Source organism: Malania oleifera, chromosome 5 (genome assembly GCF_029873635.1).
Source record: "Malania oleifera isolate guangnan ecotype guangnan chromosome 5, ASM2987363v1, whole genome shotgun sequence".
Classification (NCBI taxonomy): domain Eukaryota; kingdom Viridiplantae; phylum Streptophyta; class Magnoliopsida; order Santalales; family Ximeniaceae; genus Malania; species Malania oleifera.
Window position 1 is genome coordinate 79607679 of NC_080421.1, and position 24394 is coordinate 79632072.

Below are 24394 nucleotides of genomic sequence, written 5' to 3' on the forward strand. Positions count from 1 at the left end.
TCATCACTGGAATCGTAGATCCGACGTTGCCACGAGGATCACAGAAGGATTTTCTACAAAACCTACAGATCGGAATCTCGTTTCGGAGATTTTTGGATTTCGGCTTAAAATCGAGGTAAGGCTTGGTTTTCTTTTCTGACCCGGTAGTTTGGTAGACGACGGAGTTGTGAGTATATTCTATACTTTGTTTTGTAGATTTTGAGAAATTGGTTCGCTGTTTAGGAGCTGTAGAGTTCGAAATTGGTCTTTTGGGGGAAAGGTAAGGGAATAAAGTTTATATTGGTTATTTTTGAAATCGAACTCGGTAGAACTGTGGTTCACGGTCCTTTGTGTGTTTTGGTTACTCATTTGGGGGAATCTGACGGGTAAAATTATGGGTTTTTCATGTTACAGTTTTGGGAAAAAGTGGGTATGGGGTTGCATCCTTGCTTTTGTTGAAAACCATTGGTATATTGTGGTTTATACTGTGTATTAGGGATGACCGTGCCTTGACTTTGTTTTAAACTGTATATGATTGGAAAACATGAATTTCAGATTACCAAATGGGTGTGGTATGTTTAGTTATATGAGCATGCATGAATGTGTTATGCTGAAATGCAATAAGAACTGGGTTCCGAATTGTTTCAAGTACTGAAAGAGTGTCTGGTTCTATATCTGAGGGCGTGCGTTTATCGCCTGCCATGTTGGCAAGAGTGTCAGACTTTATATCCAAGGGCGTGAGCCTATACCGGTTGATCACCGAAGCGTGTAGATCCACCAAATAACGCTGGTACGATGCCATGGGAGTCTGAGACTAGCCATGTGTCGGTGGCGCCGTGTGTCGCGGCTTGGCTATGAGCCAACACCGGATATCGTGAACCGACTGCGGGGCGAGGGGTGTGACGACACCATGTAGATCATGGGCATGCATATGTGTGTATGTGCGTGTATGCACTGTACTGGAACTGTATTGTGAGAATACTAAAATTGCATTAACTATGTTTATTTGCTGTCATGATAACCCTCAAATGTCACACATTAATACAACCTGTGTTTGCCTTACGGAAATGTGTCTTACCCCTACTGTACGTACATTTTTACAGGTCCTTCGAGTAACCGGAACTAGCGTCCTAGAGTTGGGAGCATAATGGCCGGTGTATTGCGGGTAGCGCTTGGGTAAGTGTTAGGACTTTTGTTTCACGGGTTGTCATTTTGGAGTATGTTGGCACCCGGATGTACGTTCTGTATGTATGGAGCCAGGACTTCGTTTTGTTTTGTATAGACTCTGGTATGGTACAATACTTGTATAGAATGACCTTTTTCGCTGTGTATATGCTTTGTGTATGGATGCGTATAGGGTGTCTGGTAACCCCACGGGGTCAGACTCTCATTATTATGCTGTATCATTGTTATCTATATGACACAGGGACATGTTAGGTTACTAATTCACCTCTGAGTCCCATTTTCGGGTTCGGGACGTGACACGTGCTCCAATGTATGATATGTTTTGACATATAATAATATTTATTGATCTCGATATATCAATTAACATGCTAATTGGTATACTAAGTATACCTGATATTGTTTTTCTATCTAAAGGGCTTGCATTTTTCATGTAAAGAGTAGGCCTTTATCAAGAGAATATTGGGCTTTGATCCACATAATTCCATGCAGTAATTATGAACATCGAAGGTTTTCTTGGACCCTAAGTATAGGCTGATTATTATGGGCAGCCAAGGACTTCTTGGACCTAAGTAAAGGATGAGTGTGCGACGAGAATGGGGCTTGTCAGCTTTCCGCTTGCATTACTTGAATTGAATGTTCTTGTTGGAGAACCGTGTATTGTAAGAAAAGAAAATAATAATGCATAAAATATTAATCCGTGGAATGGTATGACACCAAAAAAGTGCACAAGTTAAAGTGTGTGCAAGTGAATTAAATAATATGTGATACAATTTAAGGGTCACATGGTATCCTATCGAAATTATGAAAATAAAAAAATAGAGATAAAAGTTATATGTCAAGAATAAGAATTTAAAACTGAATTTACTAACCTAGTTAATATTTCAAAAAGTAAAATAAATAAATAAACCTAATTAAACTCATCTTCATTTTGTTCCTTAAATAAAATAATAAATAAAAGTATAAAAACACAATAGAATATAAACCGATAGAGATTGAATATATTTCAAAATTCATTCCCAATACTCTAAAAAAATCTATTCAAAATTAATAACATAATCATTTTTGTTTTTAATTTTTACAATATTTATTAATACCTCTTTTTACTGCCAAAATTTGTCTGAGAATTTGGACCAATCACGAGTTCAATTCCTTGCTAAAAACGAAAGAAAAAAAGGCTTGAAAGATTTGGGTTGTACTTCGGGAGACCACTCTAATGCCTAAGTTAGGGAATTTAGGATGATATGATTGTAATAGTAAATGAGTGAGGATGAGATGTCTTACCTTATTCCTTAGGAGATCCTTTTTATAGGCATTGAGGATGTCTTCTTATTGATAATAAATTATTATCAGTGTGTGGCTAGCATGAGTTCTAGTGAAATTAAACTCATTCTTTAATTTACTTTAATTGACAAATATTGCATTTGTATAATATAACTCACACCTACGCAATTGGAAATACACATTTCCTCATAATATAATCAACTCAGTAAATAATATCATTTACATAAATTCACATATATGCGTAGAAGAAACCCCCTTTGGGATATACAACATCATTATGTATAAACCCTCATGAGCGGGTTGTGCGGTCCGAAGACTGAACCTATCCCTAACTAGTCTACTACCAGGCTAAGTCAAACCTCATGTCTGCAAGTCCGATTTGCCTACCCAGCCTGGTCTAAACTCCAAAGAGGTACACAACCCTTCTGTGGCCAAATCGAATTTTCATTACCAACAATTCTATCTAGAACAGTGTGGTTGCACTATCTCAAATACTAGTTACCGTACCGTGCTCTCATCACAAGTGGTCCTCAGGGTTCTTAAACCATATAATGCAATTTAAGTAATAAAACTGTAATAAAATTCTCATTTTCATATCTTAGTATAAAACCTGTCATATACACATTTTCGTATAAAACTTGTCATATTGAAACCTGGCATTCAGTCGTCATATCAAACCTGGCACTCAGTCATCATATAAAACCTGGCACTTAGCCATCATATCAAACCCGACACTCAGCCATCATATCACATTTCACAAATTCCACCACATTTTCAGTATTCCGATCAAATAGTCCAAATCACATTTTCACGATATAATACCATAAAAAAAATACTCAAATTCATTTATGCGGTAAAAAATGAATAAATCTCATGCATCACAAATTTTAAACTAATAATCCATAATATACTAAACTTCCTGGGAAAATAGATTTTTCATTGAAAATTAGGTCTGATCATCTCCACAATTTTATTTAAATCAAAACTATATTTTTAGGAAAATGAAATGATCAACCAACACATTTTAGGTCTTTTCCCCAAATACGTATAATCATTAAACCATCCATTTCATATGCCTAAATCAACCAGAAAATCATATATAACATATACGAGTTCATACACTTGAATTTTATCGGTTCAAATTCAAAAAAAACTGACATAATTTATTCCTCTTACCTGTTCATGAAAAACTGCCTAAAACGATCGGAAACGAACCCTAGCTTTCATGATCCTACCGCGGGAAAACAAGCCAGCAAGTCGAGAAGAATGAGGAAAGTGATTGGAGGGACTTGCCGGAGCCTTAGGAGGTCGTAGGAGAAAGAGAGACACGCGAGAGAGAGAGAGAGAGAGAGAGAGAGAGAGAGAGAGAGAGAGAGAGAGAGAGAGAGAGAGAGAGAGAGAGAGAGGTTTGGGATGAAATGGAAAAAAAAAAACAAAAAAAACATAAGATTCTAACTTATAAGCCCCTGTCCCGCAGAAAACGGTCGACGATTTTTCTGAACTTGACGAAACCGTCGACGGTTTGGTGCCAAACCAAACTATTTCCATTCTTTCATTGATTTTCCTTCTCTATATTTATTTTCTTTTCTTTTTCTTAGTTCGGGTTCCTACATCCGTGGTCTAATGTATGATATGTTTTGACATATAATAATATTTATTGATCTCGATATATCAATTAACACACTAATTGGTATACCTAAGTATACCTGATATTGTTTTTCTATCTAAAGGGCTTGCATTTTTCATGTGAAGAGTAATATTGGGCTTTGATCCACATAATTCCATGCAGTAATTATGGACATCGGAGGTTTTCTTGGACCCTAGGTATAGGCTGATTATTATGGACAGCCAAGTGTGCGAGGAGAATGGGGCTTGTCAGCTTTCCACTTGCCTTACTTGAATTGAATTTTCTTGTGGGAGAACCGTGTAATGTAAGAAAAGAAAATAATAATGCATAAAATATTAATCCGTGGAATGGTATGACACCAAAGAAGTGCACAAGTTAAAGTGTGTGCAAGTGAATTAAATAATATGTGATACAATTTAAGGTATCCTATCGAAATTATGAACATAAAAAAATAAAAATAAAAGTTATATGTCAAGAATAAGAATTTAAAACTGAATTTATTAACCTAATTAATATTTCAAAAAGTAAAATAAATAAATAAACCTAATTAAGCTCACCTTCATTTTGTTCCTTAAATAAAATAATAAATAAAAGTATAAAAACACAAAAGAATATAAACGGATAGAGATTGAATATATTTCAAAATTCATTCCCAATGGCTAAGTTAGGGAATTTGGAAGGATTATATGATTGTAATTGTAAATGAGTGAGGATGAGATGTCTTACCTTATTCCTTAGGAGATCCTTTTTATAGGCATTGAGGATGTCTTCTTATTGATTTCCCTATTAATAGATATTTATTTGGATTGCAGGGATTATATTATGTTATTAGGGAGTAAATATTGGTATGTTATCTCCTTACTTTAATTAATGGACGTTACCTCTTTTTTATTAATCTCTTGATGTCTTTTTCCTTTTTTAATCTCAAATAAGTTAATGCCCAGTTTAATGTTGGGGTCTCTGTTTTAGGTTATATCAATTGTCCCCCTACTCTTGAGTCTTAGAGTTACAATTTTTTTTTTTTTTTTGTTTCAAAATATATTACATTTACTATAAATCCTTTTATTACCACATAATTCAAATTAAGTCATATTTTTCAATGATTTGGCTTTACCCGAGCCAACAAATGGAGTTTAAGTGAATTTCCTTTTGAAAATGGCTCAATCGAGCTGTTTGTGTGGACCTTGAGTTGGTTATAGTGAATTCTGAATTATCTTCTACAAGGAATGGCTCCATTTGAATGGTTTTATTTGAGCCGCATGCTCTTGGCCCGAGCTGATATCATCAAGTATCCCAATTTGAGCCCCACTTCAACATACGAGATGGTCTTTTATCCTAACGGCTTAGTAGACGGCGCCAATTGTTATTGCCACAATTTATTCGGGAGAATTTAGATCAATCACAACTTCGATTACCTGTTAAAAATGAAAGAAAAATAGTTTGGACGATCCAAGGTATACTCCCGAGGACCACTTTGAATGCCTAAGTCAGGAAATTTGAAAGGATTATATGATCACAATAGTAAAAGAGTGAGTGAGGATGAATTGTTTTACCCTTAATACCCATAAAAAAGACTAGAGGAGGTAGGGTGCACACTTGGTGTATCCCCACGAGTATTCTTCAAAGTATTTTCGATCACGTACGAGTAAAAATCAAGAATCTAACGATCATACATCTCAGATTTGAGAACATTATAATCACAACTATTTAGATCAATCATAACGTCACAGAAATATATTGAAATCATCTCTCGTGAAGACCACACAGTCGCATCCAAATAACTAATCATGTCTCTCATTTTATAATTATATACTAAGAATATGTGCTAGGTTGCGAAACTTTCAAAGACCCTAGCCCTATGCTTTTAAAGATAATTAATTAAATTCATTGTCAACAAATACAAATTAAAAATTTGGAAAGTATTTTGTGCAAGTTAAAAACAAGAAGGCATTTAATATTGCTAGCTGGACAAAATTTCATCTGCCAACAACCAATCCAACTCTTCTTTCAAGAACCATATATTTATATATATATAAAAGTTAAGCGTGAAGTTTCCTCCCACATGCAATGGCCTAATCTCAAAAAGGCAACACAAAAATAATAATAATAATAATAATAAATTAAATTAATAAATCAGAAGGCAGGCGGCATGCTTTTAATGAGTAACAGCCCTTGTAGACCTTCCAACTCTCTTAATTTGAACAATCCTTCCTATCATACGCGCGCGCGCGTATATATATATATATATATATATTTATATATGGTTTTATATTAACTTGGATATTGTACTTGTCAAATAGAAATAGGGAGGAAAAATTTAAGATTTCATACCGTATATTTGATCGGAAATTTAATATAATTTATTTTGCGACTTTCACTCAATGAGAAAATAGATCAAATGTATAAGTTTAAATTCACAAGTCTTAATAAATAATGAAAGAAAAAAGAAAAGCAGGAGAAAATAATAAAATAATAAATAAATAATGTAGAAGAACCATTTATTAGCCATACACGACAAATTTGCTCCCAGGCATCTTACACACTATGAAGCTGATCATGCCTATAGTTGTTATCTTAACGGCGAAAAGAAAAATGCTGAAAAAATGTTGGGTTATTTCCTTCCATCTGAAGGAAAGCTCAAGTGGGTTTTATTAAAAGCCCAAAGTTCAGCCTTTTAGTGTGAAAACCTATGAGAAGTTATAAAAAAGAGAGGGGGAGAAGGGAGGAGCCGTCACTTTTAAAAAGAAAGAGAGAAAAACGTGATTTTTCTCATACTGTCCAGATTTCATCGAGACTTTGATACTGCTTCGTCTATGGTCCGATCAAGCTGAAATTTGGAGGAGAGGTTCACGACTCAAGTAAGATCGGATTTTGAGCTCGGGAGTTGGGATTTTTGGCCGTGAATAGTGACTGCAAATTTGGTATATTCTCTCAAATTCTCTCTGTATTTACCAAGATTGTTGATATCTTAATGAGATATATTTGTAGTCTCTAATTGAGATTAGAGAAGATTTGGTGTATCCATTATTTGGTTGATACTGGAGGTTTCAACTGGATTAGGTCCCGTGATTTTTCTTCCTCACACTAGGGAAGTTTTCCACGTAAAAAATTACTTGTGTTCTTGAGGTTTGACATAATTGATTATTTTTCTTACTATATTCAGCACACATAAAAGTAGATATACACTATATTTGCTTACATATAGGGAGAATAATTATTCCGCTGTGGTTGTTTGTCGATATCTCTTCCAACAAAGTGGTACCAAAGTCCGATTGATAGATTGTCAGGTTGGTAGTTTGAGTTATGAAAGCAAATACTAGTAGAATGATTAAGCTCAATTGTTCAAATTATCACAAATGGAAAGGAAAAATGGAGGATCTTCTTTATGTGAAAGATTATTACCTACCGATGTTTAGTGCTGAAAAACCAGAAAAAAGTCTGATGTGGAATGAATTTTGTTACATCGACATGTGTGTGGGTATATTAGGCAGTGGGTAGATGATAATGTTTTGAACCATATTAGTGGAGAGACAAATGCACGTTCTCTATGGAGTAATCTTAAAGAGTTATATGCTAGAAAGACTGGAAATAATAAGTTGTTTCCGATTAAACAAATGATGGTTTTGAGGTACCAGGATGGGACTCCTTTATCTGATCACCTGAATACATTCCAAGGAATTATTAATCAGTTGGGTGGAATGGATATTAAGTTTGATGATGAGATACAAGGGTTATGGTTGCTTGGTTCATTACTAGACTCATAGGAGACGCTTAAAACTTCATTGTCTAACTCTGCTCTAAAAAGTGTAATCACAATGGATATGACCAAGAGTTGTTTACTAATGAAGAGGTGAGAAGAAAAACACAGGGATCCTCTTCACAGTTAGAGATCTTGGTTACAGAAAAGAGGGGAAGAAATAAGAGCAGAGGTCCGAAGAGTAGGGATAACAGCAGAAGCAAATCCAACAAGTTTGCAAATGTTGAGTGTCATCATAGCGGGAAAAAGGGACACATCAAGAAATATTGCAGGGCAATTGAAGAAAGAAAACAAGAATGAGAAAGGGAAGGGAACGAAGAATGAAGATGACAAAGATGGTGATGATAGAGTTGCTACCACCACTCTTGCATAATTCCTCATTGTTTATGATAAAGAGATGATAAATGTTGCATACCATGAGACCAGCTGAGTGATTGATAGTGGTGCCTCCATTTATGCTACATTTCAGAAGGATTTCTTTACATCCTATTGATCTGGTGACTTTGGAACAGTAAAGATAGGAAATAATGGCTTGGTTAAACTCATTGGAATTGGGGATGTATATTTGAAGACAAATAATGGCACGAGTTTAGTTCTTAGAGATGTGAAAGATATTCCTGACATTCGTTTGAATTTGATTTCTGTAGGTAAACTTGAGGGCGAAGGGTACTACAACACTTTCAGTGATGGCTAGTGGAAGCTCACTAGGGGTGCTATGGTTGTGGCTCGAGGCATGAAGCACTCTGCATTGTACATTCTTCAAGCAAAGATCTCCAACGACATAGTTAATGCGATGGAGGATAATGGTACAACAGAGTTATGGCACAAGAGATTGGCTCACATGAGTGAGAAAGGATTAGCTCTACTGGGAAAGAAAAGTCTATTATGTGAACTAAAAAGTACACTTCTGAAAAGGTGTACTCATTATTTGTCAGGGAAGTAGAGTAGAGTTTCCTTCAAGAATTCCCCTTATTTGAGAAAGTCAGAGATACTGGATTTGGTACATTCAGATGTGTGTGGCCCTATGAAGACGAGTACACTTGGTGGTTCTAGATACTTCGTGACCTTCATAGATGATCATTCAAGGAAGTTGTGGGTATATACCTTGAAGTCAAAAGACCAAGTGTTGGCTGAGTTCAAGCAATTTCAAGCGCTAGTTGAGAGACAGACTGGGAAGAAACTGAGGTGCATCCGGACTGATAACGGTGGAGAGTATTCTGGTCCATTTGATGATTATTGCAGACAACAGGGTATTCGGCATCAAAAGACTCCTCCGAAAACTCATCAATTGAATGACATAGTAGAAAGGATGAACAAAACACTAGTTGAGAGAGTGAGATGTTTGCTTTCACAAGCCCGGTTGTCAAAATCCTTTTGGGGGGAGGCTTTGAGCATTGTTGTTAATGTGTTAAATCTTACACCCTGTGTTCCTCTACAGTTTGATGTTCCAGATTGAGTTTGGATAGCTAAGGATATTTCCTATAATCACCTGCGTGTTTTTGGGTGCAAAACATTTGTGCATATTCCAAAAGATGAAAGGTCCAAACTTGATGAGAAAATGCGATAGTGTATATTCCTTGGCTATGGTCAAGATGAGTTTGGATACAAGTTTTATGATCCAGTTGAGAAAAAAATTGTTAAAAGCAGAGATTTCGTATTTGTAGAAGATCAGACGATTCAGGATATTGAGAAGGCAGAGAAATCTATGTCTCAGCAGGATGATAGTTTAACTGATGTCGATCTAGTTCCTCTGAAGAATTTTCCATCTCAGGTTGAGAATGATGTTCAAGATGACCACTAGGGTAGAGGTGATGTGGATTTTCCCTTACAGGCTTCGGAAGATGTTGAGACTAATGAGCAGTTGATAGTGCTAGAAATTCCACCAAAGATTCCATCTAGGAGGTTAGCTAGAGACCGACATCCTTCCACTCGGTATTTAGTAGAACAATATGTGTTATTGACTAACGGGGGAGAGCCCTAGTGTTTTGCATAAGCCATGGAAGATGAACACAAGACAGAGTGGGTTGAAGCCATGTAAGATGAGATAAAGTCATTGCATGATAACCACACCTTTGAGTTAGTGAAACTACCTAAAGGAAAAAAAAGCTTTGGAGGACAAGAGAATTTACAAGAAGAAGCCCAATGAGTTCTTTTCACGATCATGGTACAAAGCTAGATTGATTGTAAAAGGCTTTGGTCAGAGAAAAGGTATTGACTTTGATGAGATCTTCTCTCCAATTGTAAAGATGTCATTGATCCGTACAGTACTCGGCTTAGCAGCTAGTCTTGACTTGGAAGTTGAGCAGATGGATGTGAAAACTGCCTTCTTTCATGGTGATTTGGAGGAAGAGATTTATATGAAACAGCCAAAGGGTTTCAGAGTGAAAGGGAAAGAGGATTATATGTGTAAGCTGAAGAAAAACCTATATTGTTTAAAACAAGCACAAAGACAGTTGTATAAGAAGTTTGAGTCTGTTATGAGGGAGTAAGGCTACAAGAAGACAACTTCTGATCACTGTGTCTTTGTTCAGAAATTCTCTAATGATGATTTTATTTTCTTACTGCTTTATGTGGATGACATGCTGATTGTTGGCAGGAATGCTTCAAGGATTGACCAGTTGAAGAAGCAATTAAGTAAGTCATTTGCTATGAAGGATTTGTGGCCAGCAAAGAAAATTCTTGGCATAAGAATTAGTCGTGATAGGAGTGCCAAGAAGTTATATTTGTCACAGGAGGAGTACATTAAGAAAGTGCTTTAGAGGTTTAATATGGACAAAGCTAAAGTGGTAAGCTCTTCTTTTGCTACCCACTTCAGACTACGTACAAAGAAATTTCCTTCTACAGATAAGGAAAAGGAAGACATGGAAAGAGTTCCTTACGCCTCAGTAGAAGGAAGTTTGATGTATGCAATGGTTTGCACAAAACCAGATATAACCTATGTAGTTGGTGTAGTTAGCCGATTCTTATAAAATTTGGGAAGAGAGCACTGGAATGCAGTGAAGTGGATCATGAGGTATCTTCGAGGCACTTCAAGTTTGAGACTTGGTTTGGGAAACGGACAACCATTGTTAGTTTTCTACACAGATGCAGATATGACTGGGGATGTGGATACTCGTAAGTCTACTTCGGGCTATTTGATAACTTTTGCAGGTGGGGCTATAACTTGGCAATCGAGACTTCAGAAGTGTATTACTCTTTCTATGACAGAGGCAGAGTTCATTGCAGCAACGAAAGCGACTAAAGCAAAGAAGATATTGAGAGAACTTGGTTTCAAGTAGCAGATGTATATGTTGTTTCGTGATAGTCAGAGTACTATTCATTTTGCTAAGAATTTCAGTTTTCATACAAGATTAAAGCACATTGATGTACAATACCATTGGATCAGAGATGCATTGAATGATAAGTTACTAGAACTTAAGAAGGTTCACACTGATGATAATGGTTCTGATATGTTGACAAAGACACTACCAAGGGAGAAACTTAAAGTTTGTTGTTCGATCGCCGGGATGACAATTCCCTCCACATAGTCGAAAAGGGGGAGATTTGTTGGGTTATTTCCTTCCATATGGAGGAAATCCCAAGTGGGCTTTATTAAAAGCTCAAAGTCTAGCCTTTTAGTGTGAAAACTTAAAGGAAGTTATAAAAAAGAGAGGGAAGAAGGGAGGAGCCGTCACTTCTAAAAAGAAAGAGAAAAAAACGTGATTTTTCTCATGCTACCTAGATTCATCAAGACTCCGAATCCGCTTCGTCCGTTGTGTGATCGAGCTGAAATTTGGAGGAGAGGTTTACGACTCAAGGAACTACAATCTGAACGGTGGAGATCGGATTTTGACCTCAAGAGTTGGGATTTTTGTCCGTGAATAGTAATCGCGAATTTGGTATATTCTCTCCAATTCTCTTTGTATTTGTCAAGATTGTTGATATCTTGATGAGATATATTTGTAACCTCTAATTGAGATTAGAGAAGACTTGGTGTACCCATTATTTGGTTGATAGTGGAGGTTTCAATTGGATTAGGTTCCGTGATTTTTCTTCCTCACACTGGGAAAGTTTTCCATGTAAAAAATTGCTTGTGTTATTGTGATTTGGCGTGATTGATTATTTTTCTTACTATTTTCAATACGAATAAAAGTAAAGATGCACTATATTTGTTTGCGTATAGGGAGAAGAGTTATTCTGTTCTAGTTGTTTGTTGATATCTCTCCCAACAAAAACAATGCTAGCGACCATCATATTAAAATTTAGAGTATATGGAAACTTGGGCATTCATTGTTTAATTATACTATTTTAATAATTTTCACATAAACAAATGCAAATTGGATTGGTGCAAATTTTATCTATTTCAAGGTAAGCGAAAAACTTGAGATAGGCCACCCCACACTCAGTTGCAGATTTAGAAATTTTTTTAGTGGATAAAAGATAAATATATAAATAATACATAGAAATATTTTTATATAATTAAAGCCAAATAATTAAATGCCCACTCATTGAAGCCAGTAATAAGTTTCAAATGACAACATTTTCTTTAAAAAGTTTTTTTTTTTTTTAAAAAAACACTTCCTAATATGTCCTTATCATAAATTTAGTTATTTTTAAGAGTTCAAACAAAAAGAGCTTAGTGAAGGGAGCCCAATACTCTTGTAACATTTTGTGATGAGTTTGATACTTTCAAGTTTATTAATTTATTGTTTAAGCCGACAATATAACATTACTTTTTGGGGGATTTTAACTTTCCTAATATGAGTTGAGTTGCTAAAATGAGATAACTTTAGTGACATTACAATTTACACTTACAGTTTTTTCTGAGGACTCTTGAGATCTATTACAAAAATCAAGTAGGAAAAGACTTATATATTGTGAGAGTAGCGACACATTCCTTTCATTAAATCCTACCACATAAGCAACATAGTCACTTTTAGAACTGTTTCTCACTACTAATATTGCTACATCCTACCATATTGGCATGATTCTCTATAAGTCATGGACATATGCATTTAATACGAACCACAAGTAGAAACCTCAACCGTATATGTTATATTGTTTGTATATGTTACATGAAGATGCATATACTCATACTCATTCACAGTTATACTTCTTTAACAGCTTTTTTATGCTAATAGAATTCCTGTTGATGTTAAAAATTATAGTCTAGTCTTTGCATACACAAATCATACCGATTACCAACAAAGAAAGGGAACAAACTTTGGAAACCCTTGATTGCCTCCATGAGCCCTTCTCAATGCTCTAGACAATATCAAGATATATGTAATTATAACATTTCTTGGAATATTATAAAATAAAACTTACCTAAACCAAGATCCCTCCTTTTATCAATGGTCCTTTCTTTAGGTTTAATGGGGCCTTTAATTTATACTCTTTCATTTTCCTTCATAATTTTCCTCCCTAATTTAGGAATTACACTCCTTCATTTTCTCATTAATTATCTTTTCAAGAGTACAACCTTTCATCTTCCTTAACAAGTCTTTGAGTGTACATTATTTTTATCTCATATAATTTTATCTCCATCAAATACTATTTGGAAGGTTAAGATCCACTTTTAATATTTTCTATTTTTTCAATTTTAGTTTTCCAAAGAATTATAAAATTTTATTTTATTTTAACAATTTTCAAGATTCATATTGAAAAGATTAAAAATAATTCATTTAAATGTGCAAGATAAATTTTCATATTTTATTTTTAGATTTCAAGATAATCACAAAAAAGATAAATAACTTCCTAATTTTTCAAATGTTATATAAGCTATATTTATAATCATAGATTTTGAAGTTTGAATTTAGATTTATGTGAATTTAGAAAAAAAAAAATACGCTTTCCACATAATCAAATACAACTTGAATTTTAAGATCCAAATTTCATACTCTCATTTGCGAAGTAAGAGTTAGAAATATATTAAAATAATGAAAATATGTTTTCTAACTTTTCTATATAAATTTGACACATTTTGTAATTATTTAAAAATTTTGAAATGAAAAATTAAATTATTTTCACAAGCAAATGATACGAAAACTGTATTTTGTTATTCATTTATTTCATATACATACTATAAAAATAAAAATTAAACAAACTTTAATGTAATTTTTTGAAAAATTAAAATAGAAATAAACAACTAAATGGGCCGTAAAATCCTAAAAAATTAAGGATATTACGTCATTTAAAACAAATAAATAGATGAACTTCAAAGTGTCAAATTCATTAGAAAGTGCTACAACAGTCCCCATTGTTGAAACCCAACTGTTAAGTTTTGCTCATTAATGATCGACTAGAACCTGACCCAATAGTGGGTGTTTGGTAAGAAATTTCCAAAAATTCAAAACCCTGATGCCTATATTTAATTAGTACAGACGTGAAAGATCTTGAAAACTTTTAGTAATTTAAATTTTGATAAGAAGTAAATTAAAATTATGAACCTAATATGAAGTTTCCAAGCAAATTCGTATGACGGTGGCAGCAAAACTCATTTTCCAGTATTTTTGAAACACTTGTTCATTTTTTTTAGTCACAATCGACGACCAGTCGACGACAAGAACTGAAAATATATTTAAGTATTGCCACTACGCCTGGAAATTGGAAGCTGCCGTGAACTTGCATTCCGCTGTTTCAATCACGAACGACACATCTGTGTGTGTATATATATGCCATGATTTCGCAGACCAGAATGAAGGCTCTTTCCCCTTCTTCGCCAACTTTCCATCAGACTGCAAAGATTTCTCACCTTTAATACTCCTGTTCAGGCAGAACCACCCACCGCCATGTCAGACGGTCAGTACTGCAGCATACTGCTTCTCAACGTCAGCGGCACCGCCCTCACCGAAGCCCAAAAACGGTGGCGCCGCCTATATGTCATAATCTATTTTTCCCAAGCCATGCTTTCCATTGCAAGAAAGAGAATATACAACAAGAAACATGGATGTAAAGACCTCTCCTGCAAGTCGCTAGCTCCTTCCTGTTCTGTTATTGATATTGAGCCAACCGAACTTACAGACATGGTGAAGAACAGAGACTCAGAAGCTCTTGGAGGATTTGGAGGAGTTGAAAGAACAACGGCTGTGCTCGGAACCAACCGAGAGAAGGGAATCCCCAGCACTATGCTTTTAAAGGTAATTAATTAAATTTATTGTCAACAAATACAAATTAGAATTTGGAATGTATCTTGTGTAGGTTAAAAACAAGAAAGCATTTAATATTGCGACCTAACACTGCTTAATTTGGAAAGTATTATTCTTATGGTATTTAGTAAGAAGCCAGCAAAATGATTTTGCCCCAATCCAACTCTCGACTTGCACAATTAGCTTTTTCTTTCAAGAACCTTATATATATTTTTTTTGATTACGCATTGAGTATCCACGCGTCCGTTTTATTTATTTATATACAAGTTAAGCCTTCTTTCCAAGGAAGTTTCCTCCCATGCCAAGATTAGAAAAAGGCAATCCAAAAAGAATAATAAATTAAAAAAAATTAATAAGTTATAAAGTAGGCGGCATGCATTTGCAGTTGGGGACAACTAAAATTAAAATATGAGTAGTATCAATCTGAACAATCCTCCCTATCCCCACACACGCGCGCGCGCACACACACACACACACACACACACACACATATATATATATATATATATATATATATATAAAGATAAAGATTTTATATTAATGCGGATATATTAGAATTTTATTGTGGAATGAGCTGATAGTCAGTTATTTAAGTGTGGGGGAAAGTCTCACTTCATGAATTAGCTCATGAGATTGAGAAGGTCCTAAATCGCCCACTATTGGTATTAGAGTTATAGTTCAGCATTCTCTTTAGGATGCTGGGTGATACCTGTCGATTTTAAATCCGATGTGTGAGATGGAAATTATTGGGATTTTTTCACATTGGTTGTCCAAGGGGCTGGTGGTAGGATATTGTACTTGTCAAATAGAAATAGAGAGGAAAAAATTAAGATTTCAGACCGTATATTTGATGAGAAAATTAATATAATTTATTTTGCAACTTTTGCTCAATGAGAAAATAGATCAAAATTATAAGCTTAAATCCACAAGACTTGAGAAATAATGAAAGAAAAAAGAAAAGCAGGAGGAAATAATAAAATAATAAATAAATAATGTAGAAGACCCGTTGATTAGTCAAACAAGGGCGAATTTGCTGCTAAAAGAAGATGCTGAAAACAATGCTAGCGGCGATCATATTGAAATTAGGAGTAAAGGGAAACTTGGGCATTCATTGTTTAATTAGACTATTTTTGTAATTTTCACATAAACAAATGCAAATTTGATTGGTGCAAATTTTATCTATTACAGGGTAAGTGAGAAACTTGAGATAGGCCACCCCACACTCAGTAGCAGATTTAGAAATTTTTTCAGTGGATACAAGGGAAATAAATATATAAATAATAAATATAAATAATTTTATATGATGAAAACCAAATAATAAAATGCACTCATTGAAACCACTAATAAGTTTCAAATGACAACATTTTCTTTAAAAAGTCAGAAAAAAAAAAAAAAATCACATCCTGATATGTCCTTATCATAAATTTAGTTATTTTTAAGAGTTCAAACGAAAGAAAACTTAGTGATGGGAGCCCAATACTGTTGTAGCATTTGTGATGAGTTTGATACTTTCAAGTTTATTAATTTATTGTTTAAGTCGACAATATAATTTTACTTTTGGGGGGATTTTAGCCTTCCTAATATGATTTTGAGTTCCTAAAATGAGATAACCTTTGAAACATTGCAATTTACACATGATTTTTTTCTCTGGACTCTTGATATCTATTAAATAAATCGTGTAAGAAAAGACCTATATAGTTGTGAGAGTATTGGGTTATTTCCACTAAAATCATACGAGAGTGTCACATTCCTTTCACTAAATTCTACCACATAAGCAACATAGTTACTTATGTGACACGTTCAGAACCCTTCTCACTACTAATAATACTATATTGGCATGATTTTCCATTAGTCATGGACATATGCATTCATTACGAATCACAGGTAGAAACCTCAACAGTACACGTTATATTGTTTATATATGTTACATGAAGATGCATGTAAACGTTCAATACTGCATATACTCATACTCAGTCTTGTTCACGATTATACTTCTTTAATAACTTTTTATGCTAATAGACTTCTTGTTGATGTTAAAAATTATAGCAGGATCTTTGCAAACACAAATCATACCGATTACCAACAAAGAAAAAGAACAAACTTCGGAAACCCTTGACTGCCTCCATTGCAAGAAAGAGAATATACAACAAGAAACATGGATGTAAAGACCTCTCCGGCAAGTCGCTAGCTCCTTCCTGTTCTGTTGTTGATATTAAGCCAACAGAACTTACAGACATGTTGAAGAACAAAGACTCAGAAGCTCTTCGAGGATTTGGAGGAGTTGAAAGAATAACGGCTGTGCTCGAAACCGACCGAGAGAATGGAATCCCGGGAGACGAAAACGATGTCAACCAAAGGAGCGAGTTGTTTGGTTCCAACACTTACATCAAGCCCCCGGCTAAAGGGATCTTTTATTTTGTGAAAGATGCTTTCAAAGACACCACAATTCTTATCCTACTGGTCTGTGCCGCGCTCTCTCTGGGCTTTGGCATTGCAGACCACGGAGTGCAAGAAGGCTGGTACGAAGGCGGGAGTATATTTGTGGCTATCTTTCTGGTTATTGTCGTCACTGCTCTCAGCAACTTTAGGCAAGAGAGGCAATTTGAGAAGCTCTCGACAGTGAGCAACAATATCAAAATTGACGTCATTCGAGGTGGCAGACGCCAGCAGAAATCCATCTTTGAAATTGTGGTTGGGGATGTTGTCATTTTGAAGATTGGAGATCAAATCCCGGCAGATGGGTTGTTACTAGACGGCCATTCCCTGCAAGTGGATGAGTCGAGCATGACTGGAGAAAGTGAGCACGTGGAAGTCGAAGCCATCAGAAACCCATTTTTGTTTTCAGGTTCCAAAGTCGTCGATGGATACGGGCGAATGCTGGTGACATCGGTGGGGATGAACACAACTTGGGGGGAGATGATGAGCTCAATAAGCCGCGATTCAAATGAAAGAACACCATTACAGGATCGCCTGGACAAACTGACATCATATATTGGAAAGCTAGGCCTCATCGTGGCTTTACTGGTTCTAGCAGTATTGTTTATTCGTTATTTCACTGGGAATATGAATAAGGATAGTGAAATGGGAGAGTTCAAACCTGGGAGTACAAAAATAAACGATGTATTGAACTCAGTTGTGAAAATGGTGGCGGCAGCCATCACTATTGTGGTGGTGGCAATTCCTGAAGGATTGCCTTTGGCAGTAACGCTCGCACTTGCTTACTCTATGAAAAGAATGATGGCCGATCAGGCAATGGTAAGGAAACTTTCAGCCTGTGAGACAATGGGTTCAGCTAATATCATATGTACAGATAAAACAGGTACTTTGACATTAAACCAGATGACAGTGACCCAGTTTTGGGTGGGGCAAGATGCCATGGAAGGAAATCCTTCCAAACTAATTGACCCTAATGTTCTTGAATTGTTACACCAAGGAGTGGGTTTGAACACAACCGGTAGTGTTTACAAACAGGTCTCCGAATCAAAACTGGAGTTTTCAGGTAGTCCAACGGAGAAGGCTATCCTGTCTTGGGCTGTCCTGGAATTGGGTATGGATGTTGAGAATTTGAAGCAATCTTACACTATTCTCCATGTTGAAACCTTCAATTCAGAGAAGAGAAGAAGTGGGGTTTTGCTTAGAGTGAAAGCAAAAAACAGCATCCATGTGCATTGGAAGGGAGCAGCAGAGATGGTGCTGGCCATGTGCTGTAGTTATTATGAGAGTGATGGGAAGATAAAGATCATGGACGAAGATAAACGGGTGCAAATAGAGAAGGTAATCCAAGGCATGGCAGCAAGCAGCCTCCGTTGTATTGCCTTTGCTCATAAAGAAATTCTAGAGAAGAGGGAAATGGAATGCAACAAGGAAGGACTGACCAACCAATTGCTCGAAGAAGATGGCTTGACCTTGCTAGGGATCATTGGTCTCAAGGATCCATGTCGACGGGGGGTCAAGGAAGCTGTAGATACCTGCAGAGAAGCCGGAGTTCAAATAAAAATGATCACTGGAGACAATATATTCACAGCAAAAGCCATAGCCACGGAATGTGGGATACTTGGCCCAGATCAAAATGGCAGCATAGTTGTAGAAGGTGTCGAATTCCGAAACTATACGCACGAAGAAAGAATGAAAAAAGTTGACGATATCTGTGTGATGGCAAGGTCCTCCCCATTCGACAAGCTTTTAATGGTACAGTGCTTGAAACAGAAGGGCAAGGTGGTTGCAGTCACCGGAGATGGCACAAATGATGCACCTGCACTAAAAGAAGCAGACATAGGACTTTCCATGGGCATCCAAGGCACAGAGGTGGCCAAGGAAAGTTCAGATATTGTCATTCTAGATGATAATTTCAATTCTGTTGTCACCGTTTTGAGATGGGGTCGCTGTGTTTATAACAATATCCAGAAATTCATCCAATTTCAACTCACTGTGAATGTTGCAGCACTTGTCTTCAACTTCATTGCAGCAGTTTCCGCAGGTGATGTTCCCTTAACTGCAGTACAATTGTTATGGGTAAACCTCATTATGGACACCTTAGGCGCACTCGCACTTGCTACAGATCGACCAACAAATGAGCTAATGGACAAGAAACCAGTGGGGCGGACTGAACCCCTCATAACAAATGTTATGTGGAGGAACCTTTTGGCTCAAGCTCTGTACCAGGTAGTCATATTGTTGACGTTGCAGTTCCATGGTAAATCGATGTTTCATGTGCGTGATGAGGTAAAGGACACCATGATCTTCAACACTTTTGTCCTCTGCCAAGTATTCAACGAGTTTAATTCAAGGAAGTTAGAGAAGAAAAACGTGTTCGCTGGCATTCACAGGAACAAGTTGTTTCTCGGGATTGTTGGTACAACAATTCTTCTTCAGGTTGTGATGGTGGAGTTCCTAAAGAAGTTTGCAGATACAGAGAATTTGAATATCCAGCAATGGGCAGCTTGTATTATAATTGCAGCTCTATCATGGCCAATTGGTTGCATAGTAAAGTTAATTCCAGTCTCAGAAAAACCATTTCTCAGTTACCTCCAGCGATAAGAAGTCATTTTTGTAAAGGTTTTCTGCCGTCCCCTAGGGCAAATCTGTTAGACCTGTTAGGATGCCTCAGCTGCATAATTTCTTTTTTTTTTTTTAAGGCTTTACCCTGGGTTAGAGGGAGCCCTTCCAGAAATTCTCAAAGGCCTGGGCCAAACCCAGGCCTTTGAGGGGTTTTGGAAATAGTTTTCAACCAGCAATTGACGCCTCAGTTAATACCTCACTAGCTGCGTCCTTGCCCCCCAGCACAAAGATGCCTCAGCTGCATACATCACAGAACTTCTACTTAACACCTATCGTAATGATAAACGGCTCATCTCGCATTGATCTTCTCTTGAATTCTCAAAATTTCTGTCGCTCCATTCCCGCAGGGGCAGAGAGCATGACAATGGAAGTCTCAAGTTTGAACTTTAGAAGAGGTAGAACAGAGCATGAGATGGGAAATGAGCTACCCCCATTCTGCAGCCCAGGCTGAAAATGGATCAAACGAAATAAAGGTTAGCTACCCAACACAACCCACAATCGCCTGGCTTGGAACTGATTGTATGAACCAGCAAGGTCTAGTCACAAATTAATATATATATATATATATATATATATACACATAGCTTTAAGCTGAGCTGAATTGTCTATTATAATTTTGCGCATACCATATATGAGGAGCAAAAACAAATGTATTCCCATAGTTTAATGAATTGTTGTTTACTCACAACTTATCCGAAGGAAATTTTTTCCTTCGACCTGATCAAGTATTTGGGAGCATGTACTTCAGGACTTAACTAAATTTGTGCAGATTGAGAATAAAGTTAATACAATTTTATATTACATTTCTTTTAAATATACACAAATTTAAATCCAAAATACAAATTCAATGCTCCCAATGTTTTTAATCTCTCCACATAAATCCTTTTCGTATACTTTCTGGTTTGATTGCTTTCTCTGATACCCATTAGAAGTGGTTCTGCAGTAAACAGAAGCGTAAGATTGGGGATAAAGTCCAGAACTAGGTGGATTATTCATCTCTTAATTTAAATAACAGCACGATGAAAGGATGCAGATCATATTGTGCATAACAGGGCTAACGCTGCGTGTGAAATTGCACTTCAACATCGGAGATTTTGAATTTTGATTTTTTTTTTTTGGTTTCGAAAGAGTTTCAACTCTAATAGTCAAAAAATAATTTCACATTGTGGCGGTAGATCTGCCAAAAACAAAAACTGTACCTTTGGGATTCTGAGAAGGATGGATTCTGTAGGTTTTGAGGTGAGGCTACCAAAGCGGAGCTTTAGCGCAGCTCGCGAAACAGAGGAATTTCTAAGTGGGCAGAGAAGTTGGCCCCGAAAATTCTGAAAAATTTAAAACCCATCAATCAGAAGAGTTGCTGAAGACAGCCGAGAGGGAGGCATTTGCATTTGGTCAGCGACTGAAACCAAAATCGAAATAGAAATTGTGATCGAGTAGCAACGTAGCGTAAGGTTTCTTTTCACCAAACTAGGATAAGGGGCGTTGTTTGGTATGGAGCATAAAAAATATTTGATGATATCTTTAAAAAATATTTTTATTTAGTATTTTTAAAAATATAAATAAAATTTTCATGTAAATATTTAGTTAAATATGAGAAATTTAATAGATATATTTTTAAAAAAATGATCATTATATCTGTATATTTGATATATAAAAAATAATTAGATTTTTAACACAAAAATATTAGGTACTGTTTGGGAGTAAGAATTTCAAATTTTAAATTTGAATTTGGATGAATTTGAACAAATGTCAATACAATTTTATACTACATTTTATTTAAATTCAATACAACTCTAAATTCAAAGTTTGTCCAAACATAGGGTAAGAATATATGTATAAATTAAAATCAATGTCATACAATTTTCAATGATTATAAATTAAAAAAATAACACTTAAATAATTCAATTAACCTAAATGATAAAGATAATATAATGTCCGTTGGAATTGGTATGATCTCAAGATGGGGGTGAATTGGGTTTTAAAATTTTTTTGACTAATTTAACCATTTCGCCGATTCACCACAAATCATATCTCATTCATAATACAAACGTGTATGTAAAATAATTAAACCATGAGTGATATACACGTGTGCAGTATATCCCATTTAAATTAATTCTGTGTGAATGTAAGATGGTTATAACAAAACATGAACAAACATACAAATACTGAAATTAAAGTGCGGAAAGTAAATAAAATAGGGAGAGAGAGACATACGATATTTGTTATCGAAGTTCGGCCAAACCAACTTACGTCCCCGCCTTGGGCATACCTCCCAAGGATTACACTATCCCTGCTTACTTAAACGGGTGAAGTAGAAGACATTTACATCATCTCCTTATGGGGCGAGGAAAACCCCAATTCAATTACCAAATTGAGCCCAACTAGTCTCCCTTACGGGGTGGAGACTTCCCAGTTCAATTTTCGAGCTGAACCGAACCAGTCCCACTTACGGAGCTGAGACTTCCCAGTTCAATTAATGGGATGAACCCAACTGGTACAATAAAAGTCAATTTTGTATATATAACATACTTTTGAAAATATAAGCAGAGATGTACACATTAAACTCAAATATATACACTCTAATATGATACGGAATATATGTTCAGTAGAGTAAGGGTGCTTTTCTAAATAATATTTTCAAAATCTTTGAACAAAATATATAATGAATATTTCAAAGATTTAACCTAAAATGAATATTTCTCCCAAAAAATATTTTTCAATAAAATAATTAGAGAAAACTTCAAACTTACTCTCAAAAAATGTTTTTTAAGAAATCAAAGTATATGTGAGAGTAAGTGATTTAAAAATAAATGCCTAAAACAAATATGCTCTCTTTCAAAATAATTTTTGAAATGAATAAAAGGAAAGAGAGTTTAGAAGAGTAAAATATTTGCCCCAAGAAAAGCATTTTGCAATAAAAAACGTGTTTTGGGGGTACTTTGATTAGGATAAAATTAGAGAGAAAAGTTGGCTAATCAAAGTTACTAATTTTGACAAATGAAGGGGTATTTATAGTTTTTCTAAAAATTATGACCATTAGGGACCTATTGGGGATCTTGAAAAAGTTCAATTGAATTTTAACCCTAATTACCCTTAATTAATTGCGGTAAAAATAGGCCAACCCGAGAGTTTTGATTGCCTGAACGATAGGGTCAGTCACCCGAACACTCATAGAAAGAAAAATGCATTTTATGCATTCAAGTGCCTGGTGAATAGTTCGGGTGGCTAAACTAAGGCAATTTTCAAAGTGTTCGAGTTTTGGTCGCTTGGTCCTAAGTTCGGTCTGACAAACTTGCCACTTCAGTCGCCCGAGGTATTTTTGAACGTCAAGTTTGGGCACCCGGGAAAGGTGGGAAAATTTACAGCCAGGGTTCAATCGACCGAGAAATATATGTTCATATTGGGTTCGGTCGCCCGAGCCTTAGTCAACTTTTTGACTTTCTATACATTTGGTCGATCAAGGCGTTTTCAACGCACACGGTTTGGTCGCCTGAAACCTTTACAACTTAAAACCTAAGTCATGTTTTTGAAAATAGATTTCCCTTGATAGCATATATGATAATGGGGACATATCTAAGTGTTTGTGCAAGGACTTAGGGTCTATCTAAGGTCTAAGCTTTTTAATTAAGCCTAAAAACCTGGCGTTGATCAACCGAAGGTCGATCGAAGTTAGTCCTAGGGTCTGTCTACGGTTTTGTTTGAACATTCAAAACATATCATGCAGGATGCATGCATTTATTACAAACCAAAATATAAAAACCTAAATGCAAATACAAATTAAATCAAAATGTCTTCTTCTTGATCTTCTTTACTCTTTAATATTCATGGAAAACCCCTGATCATATGAGCTTTGTGCGTCTTTGGCTTCCATTCTCAGTTCCCTTATGTGTGTGTTGAATTATAACATATTTAGTCACTAGATACACATATAAGTAACTTACAATTTGTCATTATCAAAACCAGGGATCAGATTCAAAAAACCAACAATGTCTAAATATTAATAATGAAATTATAATATTATAACAAATTAATACTATTGCTATCATTTTAGATGTAATTTATTATTTTAAGTATAATAATAGAGTGTAATGATATTGTTTTTCGATTTACCAACCCGTAACCAGATCCGGCCACAAGTGGTTTGACATTAACTGTACCTATGATGAATGTCTTAAAGATGTAGTGTACGAGTTATCTGATGAAGGAGAAGTTAGAGGTAAGAAAAAGACTCCTTTGGAGCCACCATCACTCTTTAAGTGATGGATCTCTTTGACCACAATAGAAGTTATTGTTCCAAACCCTATATGCTCTGTGGTTGCCACATTCTATGTGGATCCTCCACATCAAAACAGTGATGAACAAAGTTAAACTTGTTTGTTA

At 35.6% G+C, this 24394-nt stretch overlaps 1 protein-coding gene, 1 long non-coding RNA gene and 1 other non-coding gene across 4 annotated transcripts; 1 reads left to right on the plus strand and 2 right to left on the minus strand.

Annotated features, from left to right (window-relative positions):
- The first annotated feature begins 14416 nt into the window (after window positions 1-14416).
- On the plus strand, window positions 14417-20828 carry LOC131156149 (calcium-transporting ATPase 12, plasma membrane-type). 2 transcript variants are annotated; one of them, XM_058109601.1, is made up of 2 exons: window positions 14417-14947; window positions 17003-20828. In XM_058109601.1, the coding sequence occupies exons 1-2, from the start codon at window positions 14600-14602 to the stop codon at window positions 19991-19993; spliced, it is 3339 nt and encodes a 1112-aa protein (XP_057965584.1). In that variant the 5' UTR covers window positions 14417-14599; the 3' UTR covers window positions 19994-20828. The 2 variants fall into 2 exon arrangements, with proteins under 2 accessions (XP_057965584.1, XP_057965585.1); XM_058109602.1 differs by having other exon boundaries at window positions 17006-20828.
- Window positions 20091-20245, minus strand: LOC131156899 (U4 spliceosomal RNA). The gene has a single exon (XR_009137163.1). It is a non-coding gene; the product is annotated as a U4 spliceosomal RNA (small nuclear RNA).
- On the minus strand, window positions 20647-21511 carry LOC131156150 (uncharacterized). Its single transcript, XR_009136923.1, has 2 exons — window positions 21214-21511; window positions 20647-20951 (listed from the first exon to the last, which is right to left on the minus strand). It is a non-coding gene; the product is annotated as an uncharacterized LOC131156150 (long non-coding RNA).
- Between the last annotated feature and the right edge of the window lie 2883 nt (window positions 21512-24394).